The sequence below is a fragment of the Gossypium hirsutum genome, chromosome D02, assembly GCF_007990345.1.
Source record: "Gossypium hirsutum isolate 1008001.06 chromosome D02, Gossypium_hirsutum_v2.1, whole genome shotgun sequence".
Taxonomy (NCBI): Eukaryota; Viridiplantae; Streptophyta; class Magnoliopsida; order Malvales; family Malvaceae; genus Gossypium; species Gossypium hirsutum.
In genome coordinates, this window is record NC_053438.1 from 2,512,920 (window position 1) to 2,523,698 (window position 10,779).

The following is a 10,779-nucleotide window of genomic DNA, read 5'->3' on the forward strand; positions in this document are numbered from 1 at the left end:
CCAATTATTTTGCTTTTCCTGCCATCACCCAATGTGACATTTTTTACATTGCAAGTTTGTAAGTACTTCAAATAATGTTTATTACCTATCATGTGACGAGAATAATCATTTTCAAAGTATCAAATCTTCTTAGTGATGGCATTTAAGGACGTATGGACTATTTACGGGTGTTGAGTACATAAAAAATAAATTAAATTTGCAATATAGAGAATAAGGTAGATCTCACAGAGACTAATCTGATCGATTTTATTAAAGTTGATTGATCAACTGATAAGACCGTAAAAATCAACTTAAACTAAAACTGAAAACAGAATTAATGTATTATTAAGTACTGAAATTGTATAGAATAGAGTACTTACTGTACATAAACAACGGTGATGAAGAATTATTAAGTACTATAATGAAGACGAGGAGGAATGCTTTGTTCATGCTTAAAGAAATTCTTTGGATCAGTCTTCGTCTTGACATAAACAAGCCTATCAAAATTATTCTTGAAATATTTACGTCCCCAATTGCTTGCTTGCTTATAACTTGTCTTGCCATAGTAATTATTGCTTCCGATATCGAGATCTCTGTAATTAACATACGCTTCTCGTGGAGATTTCGAAACAAAAGGACCCATGTAGCTATAAAGTTTGCTCATCCAGCTTATATACCTTTGAGAATTATTGTTTTCCTCTTCTTGCCAAGCGATAACGTAGCTTATCTTGTATAAGGTGCCGTTTCGATGTGGAAATGGAGTTTCTGTCTCTGAGATTTCGTCCATTATTCCACCGTAAGCATAAAAGTTTTGAACTGCTGTGCCTCCTTCGTCGACCTCTAGAAGGTGGAGCAATAGCCCTTGTAATGCTATTTCAGGCATTGGTTCCCTCACGTAATCTGATTTTGATTTGACAAAAGGAGGAAGAATGGTATACCTGTTGCTCCTATCGAGCAAAATCTCCGATGTTTCATTTGAAAGTCCGTTCATAAACAATAGAGATTCGACCCAAGTCATCTCAATAAAATCCTCCTTAACGAGTCCAAGCTCCGGGAATCGTTCTTGCATCAATGGAATAAACTCATTGGCACCACCTTGGAACAATGAAACAAAGGTGGCAAGGACCGTCTTTGTCCCATTTTCACTGGCGTTCGTCGTTGATATCGTAACGACTGGGTATACATCATTCGGAAGATTGGGTGCAACGTATTGCCAACGATGAAGAAGCTGTGTTGCATTTTGTTCCAAGGTCCTGCCCACTGAGAAAATAGTCACAGTTGAAGGAACATGAACCAGCTTTATTTTCCATGAAATAACGATCCCAAAGCTTCCCCCTCCGCCACCTCGAATGGCCCAAAACAGATCTTCACCCATCGATCTTCTATCAAGAACTCTTCCATTAGCATCGACCAACTGCGCATCGATCACGTTATCCGCCGAGAGACCATATTTTCGGAACAATGAACCATCGCCTCCACCGCTAATGGACCCACCAATTCCTACGGTGCGGAAAACAGCTGCTGGGAAGGAAAGGTTCGTGCTTCGTTCATTGATTCTGTAGTATACTTCACCCACGGTTGCACCTGATTGAACCCACGCCTCTTCGTTTTCGACATCAACATCGACTGATCGCAAATTAACCAAATCGATAACAGCAAATGGGACAGGGGAGACAAAGGAAAGACCTTCGAAGTCATGACCACCACTTCGAGTTCTAATTTCTAGGCCATGCTTTTTGGAGCAATAAATCGTTGCTTGAACGTGGGAAATGTTCAATGGTGTTACAATAACCAATGGTTTGGGGGTATTAGGCGTAGAGAACCTCTGATTCCTAATGGAAGAATTCAAAAGTGCTAAATATGAAGAGTTCGTTTCAGTGTAGATAACTTGAGTAATGGAAGAGGATTCATTGGGATGATATGAATAAAGGCATTCAAGAAAATCATCGTGGCTATTAGCTGAAGCAGTCACCCATGACAATGAGCAAACAACAATGAAAAGCAATGACAGAGAACGGTGAAGGAACTTCATGTTTATGGAAGTGATGAATTTGTGAAGTTTGCAGCAAGATATTCCCCTTATTTATAGAGGCAATGCTTTGAGCCGCCATGTGAACCAAAGTTCAAGAAACCCAGGTATTTGAAGTCAGTTCATATATAATAATGGCACATGCTGCTCATTTCCTTGTCTAATTAAATTGGGTTTTTTAATCACTCAAAATTATTCCAAAACAATGGTAAAATAAATTTCTCTATAACTGGTGTCGTAACTTGTGAACCAAACACAATATCTCATCCCTATTCTTAAATACTCAACACTTTCGAATTTATGTTTTTTTTTACATTGATAATAATATCAATATTAATTAAATTAAGACCCAATCAATTTCTTTTTTTTTATTTAGAAACTACCACTTGAAATAATATTTGAATTTAAATTTTAAAATTATTATCCATTGTGGATTCGAAGCGGATGCAGATAGATACATTAAATAATAAATATTCATTATTCGAATCCACATTACTTATGCTTATAATTTTGATTTTATATAGATAAATAATTTTAGGGTGTTCAATTTTAATTTTTTTATGGATTCAGATATTCAAAAAATATTGAATTTTTTTAGATTATAAATTCAAATAATAATACTCATATAATATTAAAACATATTTACCAAATCGAAATTTATTTTTTTTTTGGTGAAAAGAAAAAATCCTAAGATTCTTTTACAAAAACTAACATTCTCTTAGTCAATGTTTAAACAATTCCTTGGAAAATAATATGAAGTCTTACTCCTAGATGATTCACTACTACTAACTTCGTTGTACTGCTTTGCCCAGCTTATTGAGGCTTTAATAACTTCCATAGAACTCTATGAGAGTCCTTGGAAGACAAAAAGGTTTCTGTTTTTCCATAATTGCCATATTAGGATTCCAAAGAGTGTGGGCCAAAGGACTTCGTGCCTTGTTAGTTGACCATAAGTTCCTAAATTTGTCTTAATTGTAACACCCCAAACCCGGCCTAAGAGTTAGGCCCGAATCTGGCGTGTCACAATGAAGTGGTTTTCGAAAATCATGTTTTCATTAAAAACCCTTCTTGAAATTTCAAACTTCTTACCATTTAAAACTTGTATAAAACTTCAGTTTGCGTTTTTTTATTTTCAATCGAGATTGATTAAAAAGTTATTACCTTCAAAAGCTTATTGTTACGGAAGCTTAATTTAGAGCAAATGATTTACGAAAACGTGATATTTACAAATTGAGGTGCGAAAATGTAGTATTAGAAAACAATTATTATTTTGGAAAAATTGTGTTCTACTTCTAGCAGATATAAATCACAATCACATCAAATCCCAAATTTAAAATCCAGAAATTATAGAGGCCTTATTACACCCCAAATCAAAATCAAATTTGCTTTAGTAAATGAGCAAAACAGAATAAAACTTGTGCAGTTGTGTGTCCCTCTCCGAGTCCCTCGCAGCTCCAAATCATCTAACGCTGGGGATTACCTGAAAGGTTATAAAAAACGGGGTGAGTTTACAAAAACTCAATGTGTAATCCCCTAAATAAAAAAACAGTCAGTATATAGAAACAGAAACAGTTTAGGCCTGAGCCCTTTGACAGTAACAGTACAGTGTAGGCCTTAGCCCTATACAAAAACAGTGTAGGCCTAAGCCCGATACAGTATCAGTATGCTGCAAGTATGCAAACCCATCCCAATCCAGCTAACACACCAATCGTAACAACCCAACACACCATGTGGGGATAAAGTCGACCCACCCAGCCCTCACACCAATATTGCAGCATAGCTGCCAGTAGTAATAATGCAGCAGAGCTACCATTAATCAGAATGGCTAAAAGTCATAAACAAGATAGCTATAAGCTATAAACAGAATGGCTACAAGCCATAAGTACATTAATATGATTGGCACAAAACCATCAGTAGCAGTGATATAATTGGCATACAGCCATCAATAATGGTAATATGATCGACACAAAGCCATCAGTAACAGTAATATGATTGGCACAAAGCCAACAGTAGCATTGCAGGAAAGCTACCAGTAGCAGTATCGCAGCAAAGCTGCTAGTAATAGTATATGTGGTAAAGCCACCAGTAACAGTGATTGTGGCAGAGCTACCAGTACAGTACTTCCTCCATAATAGTATCCCAACCCCATACAGTATGTCGTGTATGCAGAATGCCATGCTTAGAATCAGTCATACCAAACACAGACAAAGCAGTCATTTACATCAAGGACAAATAAATCATTTTATATCACAGACAATTCAAACATGAACCTCAAGGGCCAAAATAGTCATTTTACCCTTTGAGGGTATATTGGTCAATTCACCTAGCAAAGGCATTACGGTCACTTTATGCTACAGGAGTATTACGATCATTTTACCCTATAGGGGTATATCAATCAATTCACCTACCAGAAGTATTACAGTCATTTTACCCTACAGGGGTATTATGGTCATTTTACCCTATAGGGGTATTACGGTTATTTCACCCTACAATGGTATTACGGTTATTTTACCCTACATGGGACATTACGGTCATTTTACAAACATTGGGGTCTCAATACTTATTCGACCTTTTAAAAGGTCTATCGTCACTTCAAGTGACTCAGATAACCTATACGACCAGAACAGTGTAATTAGGCCCAAAACTCGCTATTAAGCCCAAGTGGGCCCATACGCTCATATGGCCCATTTAGTCCAGATTCATATACGGCATCGCAAGCCTCATAAACCAACCTATCAATGATCACTTACCGTGGATTTTACCCATGTGGGCCTACAAGCCTATTGGGCCTACGCGGCCCATTTCAACTTAACTATGCAAACATTATGATCCAAACAACACTTACCATATCACATACATTTTATCTGTATGGCCCACAAGCCCACTGGGCCCACATAGCCTATTTTGACCCAATGAGGCCCAGAATAACCCAAGACCACGAGAGCGCTCATGGTGGCCTCTACAGACTAACACTCCTGTTGGCAAGCTCGGTTCATCACACGTACGATCGTAGGCTCATGTGGCATTATACGCCATATTTTTGGCTTTTCGGCATTTGTCGAATTACAGAAGAGACAATGTGATTACACACACTTTTAATTTTATGACAATAATGATTCACAGTGTACAGTTACATACACCTAAATATGAATTCTTGCGAACAGCCTACGAGCACCATTAAAACAAGGCATTTATCAATCGCTTGACAATAGGATCTCAACCTTCATTGATAGTTATCTGCATATAAAGCGAATTTAGTAATCAAGATTACTTATACATTTGGGTTGAATCTATGGTTATCAGCCTAAAAAAACATAAACCCTAAACAAGGGAAAAGCATATTCAGCCAATACCAACCTACGACAACACATTCCAGTTCAGATTATTCACTGCGAGTAGTATCACCTTCGATCAAGAATGAAAGAGAAGGGTCTAATCTTTTCTACAGTGCTAAAGAACTCCTCCACTCCTCACGAATTCCTTAAACCCGAAAGAACACCATAACAAAGGTAAAAAAAGAATATAAGAATCGACATCTAAGGAAATAGAAGAGAAAAGCCAAAAGAGTATAAATGCAGAGACCTACCAATCGATATTCCGCCAACGGAAACTATTTGAGTGACAGCGAAGAGAATTTAGAATCGAAAGGAATATGAGATGGTCATCCACCACGACTTGAGAGAGAGGGAGAATAGAAGATAATCGACAATCAAGGACAAGGGAGAGGGTTGATGGCACAAACAATATTCGGCTAACAATGGAGGAAACGTTTGGCTACCCAAAACCAAAAATAAGTAAAAGCAAAGTACCAATGAGGGAGAGAAAGGAAGTTGATCTAACAAAGAACGATTTTGAAGAACAAAAACCCAATTACCCGAATGGACACTAATGATACTCGGCTACCAAAACACACAATACGCAAAAAGAAGAAAAACATCACAACAAGAGGTAAACGTTTTTGAAATAAAGAGCAAAAAATGCACAACCTATTTCGACACAAGAATAAAAGTCATATGACCAAATTTACACCATCAAAAACCCACTTTCAGCCAACTACTACTACACCCCTAATTTGAAACACTTATAAAGTCCTCCAAATCCTTATCCCATGAATCACTCCCCCAAGACCAATTCCACACCAAATCCTTATCCCATGAATCACTCCCCCAAGACCAATTCCACAACCACCTGAACAGAATCCCACTATAACATATCCACTAGGCTTCACAACTGCAAAATAAAACCCCCATTGCTCATCCCAAGACTTGAACCTCATACCTCTTCTAACTATAACACCATATTGCCACTAGACCACCTACTCTTTTTGTGTCATCTTTTACCATATTTTATTCTTAAAGCCTACTTACTTACTCCCAGCGTTTTATTCACCTAAAACCAAAATTTTTGCTACAGCCCAAGTTTGAACCCCAAGACTTCTCCAATACTTCTCAGGACCCTTAACCACTAAAGTAGACGAACTTTTGTATTATTCACTTACACAGCTAAAATATCTAAGAGTAGTTTCCTATCCGCTTCCAAGTTCAAGGCCCAATACTTCTAGGCTCAAAATTTAGGGCGTTACATTAATCCACTCAAGCAGACTGCCGGAAAAGAATTGGGACCATCTTATTTCTAGCACGATTAATTTTCAAATGTCCTTAGCAATTGGGCAATCCCTAATATCTTAATTAAGTTGATGTTGGTATTGGGATCGTTGAAGCAAAATAAGAATGATAGTCGTATACAATATTCTGGACAGCATGTATTGAAAAGGATTATGGGCATTATTCCAATTTCATGGGAATGTATTGGATGCTTTTATTCCAGTTAAGAGAAGCATGGAGGGTAAACGGTTTGGTTTTGTAAGGTTTTCTAATCTAGAGGATGCTCAAAGGGCAATTTTAAGGCTCGATGGTTTTGTGATTTCAGAAAAAATGGTTTGGGTGAAAATGGCCAAATTTAGTGGCAAAAGGAAGGTATGGAAAAAAGTCCAAGCAAAGAAAGTTTTAAGCCAAAAGGAGGTGTTGTAGTCGAGACGGATGGAGCATCAGGAAGAGGAATGAGATAAATCAAATGGCAATACGTCAAATAGAAGGCTAACGTCTGTTGAAATGGAAAAAACAGGGATACATAAATTAAAATTTGTTAAAAGCCATGTCGAGAAAGAACAACTATAGAAGCTTCAACGTTGCTTGGCTGAGGAGACGACTTTTTTTGTAATGCATATAGCTTGTCAGAAAGAATAGTTAGTTTAGGCCTTAGAGAATTAAATGTTCAGAGAATTCAGGGTAGAGACTTTCTAATAGAGATTTCTGACGATGAGTTTATGGAGATTTTAAAGCAAAGAGATTGGCATATCTGAAAGAATTTTTTATCAATATAGAACCATGGTCGAAAAAATTCAAGTTTTGAAAAGACCAGCTTAAATCGAAGTTGTTGGGATCCCTCTTCATTGATGGAATTACCAAACATTTAAGGGAGTGGTTAATTTATGGGGTAAGATAATTGCTATGGGTGAAAAGCTAACAATGGTGAACAGCTTTGAGAAGATGGATATTTGATTTTTATAAAGCAAGCTCACAAACTCGAAGAAATGGTAGTGTAAGAGGTAGGTAATGAGACATTTCCAATCTGTATAAAAGAAAGAGGTGTGGTGGAAAAAAATAAATGAATTCAAAAATGAAATGGGGATCAAATGGCAAGAGAAGAAGATACATTATCGAAAGTGGAATTGGTAAATAAATCGAAGCTGGAACTGTCACCTAAGGGAAAACGAAATGATGGGGTTGAATGAGTTATTGAGACAGGCCTCGAGAATGAAAGAAATGATAATAGGGTGCAGGGTATGTCGGTTGAGGCATTTAATGTGGAAGATAACTTTTTTTGTAATGTGATGACTGTTCTTGTAGCAAGAGAGGTAATTATTGACATATCAGATCGAGGCCTGGAAGATTTAAACAATATGGGCTTGGCATTGGCAATAGGTTTAGATCAGAATAATGAGGTGAAAACTCAAATATTGGTGGGTATTGATTTGGGCTTAAATGAGAAAGTTACGTAGTGTCCAGATAATGTAGAGAGCCTAAAGTTAAATAAAATTTCATCACATTTATTAGATTCAGAGGGACCAAGGGATCGGGTTGCAGTAGATGAAGTAGAAGAGGAAAGTTATCAAATAAGACAGAATAAAAGAAACAAGAAAATGCTGAACAAAAAGATTAGATCTTGTGAAAGATTCAGGACATAGTGCTCACAATGAAGGAGAAGTAGAAGAAGGCAGGGAAGCAAGAAAATCGAAAGGAAAGAGGGATTCCAAGATTGACGAAAACATAAAAAATTTATCCTTATCAGACTCAAACATCGGCAACTGAAGGAAAGTTATCCTTAAAGAAGCGAAGAAGACATGGGAGATAGGGAAGAGGCTAGGTTTTAGTGTGCAAGATGATGAGGAGATTTTTATCGAAGAAATAATGAGGGTTGAAAAGAAGCAATAAGGAGCATTCAAAGGAAAAGGGTTGGGGGTTTCGAGATTTTGGTGAGTAGTTGTTTTTCTTTCGGTTTTCCTTTCAATTGTTCAACTCGGTCAAAAATATGCGGATTGTCACATGAAACATTAGAGAGCTGGGTTCGGGTGCTAAAATTGATGCAGTTAATAGATTAGTGAGAATGACTATGGCTAATGTATGTTTTCTTTAATAAACTAAGTTAGAAACAGTGTCAATAGATTTAGTTAGAAAGATTAGGGGTGATAGCTATTTTTATTTTAAATTGTCTACTACTATTAAAAGATCAGGAGATTATTAACAATATGGGATAAAGGTTGGTTTTTGATCGATGTAGTGTTTTGTGGGAAAAGGTTCATTGTAGCTGAAGGAAAATGGGTGCATAAAGGGAAGAAGGCAGTTCTAATTAACATATATGCTCCCAACAATCTTTCAGATCAAAAAAATCATGTGGGATGAGATATTCGAATTAAGAAATATATTTAGTAAAGCTTGGATAATTGGTAGGAATTTTAACGTGGTGAGAAATAGAAGTGAATGAATCAATTGTTCGGGCATTGAGAGGGGATCAAAGGAGTTTTGAGAGTTTATTGATATATGTAAGTTGGTTGATCTGCAGTTATTGGGGAAAAATTTCACTTGGACTAGTCTAGATAGTAAACATAGCAAACTTGACAGATTTTTAATTGAGGAAGATTAGCTAGTTTATTTGACGGATTTACAACAGTAAAGACTTCATAGGTCGATACCGGATCATATTCCAGTCTTGTTAGTAAACGAATCTTTTGATTATGGGCCAAGACCTTTCAAGTTTGTTAATGCATGGCTCAAAAAGGAAGACTGTAAGAGATTAATTAAAATGGAATGGTTGGGAATGGGTGGTTTAAGAGGGCAAACGGCTGTTAAATTGCGTACATTGAAGGGAGCTCTTAAGAAATGGAATGTTGAAGCTAGCAATATTTTGGAAAAAAGAATTATTGAAAGCGAATATAGGATTAAGGAGATAGATGATGTAAGTGAACAAAGAAAGTTGACTGAGCTAGAAATGGAGGAGTTAAAAAAGTTGAACATTGAGCTTTGGGAAGCAATAAAATTTAAAGAATCTATTTGGCATCAAGAATCAAGAATTTCATTGTTAAAAGAAGGGAATGCTAACAGTGTTTTTTTTCATAGAGCTGTAAAAATCAGAGCTAAGTGTATAGCTTAAAAATTAAGGGTCAGTGTTACAAGGAACCTAAGGAGATGAAAGAAGGGTTGTACAATTTTTTCAATAATTATTTTCATTGCCCTGCAAGAAGATGGAATATGGACTTACAGAATGTTAAACAAGGAAAAGACTTAGAAACTGGAGGAACCGTTCTCGTTGGAAAAGATCGAAGAGGCAGTTTACAGTTGTGATGAATCAAAAGCGCTTGGTCGAAATGGCTTCAACTTGTGTTTTTTTAGAAATTGTTGGGAAACAGTGAAGATAGACTGTTTGGATTGATTTCTGATTTTTTTCATATAGGGAAAGCTTGAGAAAAAATCTACTCGTCATTTATCACACTTATTCCGAAGGTGGAAAATCCAAATTAAATTTCAGATTTTAGGCCAATTTGTTTGGTGAGTTCTTTGTACAAGATTGGGGCAAAGGTATTGTCACGAAGGTTAAGGGATATAGTCGAAATGGTGGTGAGCAACACACAATGTGCTTTTATCAGAGTTAGACAGATTTTTTATGGGGTTTTGATAGCAAATGGATTAATTCATTCGGTCAAGAAATGGGGAAGTAGAGGTTATCTGATTTTTAAACTTGATTTTTCTAAACCTTATGACTGTGCCCGGTGGGATTTTCTTGACTTGGTGTTATTTAAGATGGGGTTTGGAGTGAAATGGATAGGCTGGATTGTGGAATGCATTTCTACTACTCGAGCAGTAGTTATCATTAATGGATCGACGACAAATGAATTTAGATTACACAGAGGTCTTCGTCAGGGAGATCCACTATCCCCATTCTTAATTATTTTAGTGACAAAGGTTCTTCATTTATCATTAGATAAAGCTGTAGAGTTAGGAACAATTGAAGGCTTTCAGAATGTCATTCCTGATATGATTTTTTCTCATTTACAATTTACGAATGATACAATTTTATTCTTGAGAGCTGTTGATAATGAGGTGAGCAATGCGAAGTACATTTTAAGGTGTTTTGAGATCTTTTCGGTCCTCAATCTTAATTTCAAAAAATCTTGCTTAGTGAGTTTTAATGTGAAAGAAGAAACATTATTCTAA

The 10,779-nt window shown here is 36.5% G+C and overlaps 1 protein-coding gene across 1 annotated transcript; it reads right to left on the bottom strand.

The window, feature by feature from the left end:
• Positions 1–218: 218 nt before the first annotated feature.
• On the bottom strand, positions 219–2,056 carry LOC107934434 (cannabidiolic acid synthase-like 2). Its single transcript, XM_016866865.2, has one exon. The coding sequence runs from the start codon at positions 2,009–2,011 to the stop codon at positions 389–391; it is 1,623 nt and encodes a 540-aa protein (XP_016722354.1). The 5' UTR covers positions 2,012–2,056; the 3' UTR covers positions 219–388.
• Positions 2,057–10,779: the final 8,723 nt, after the last annotated feature.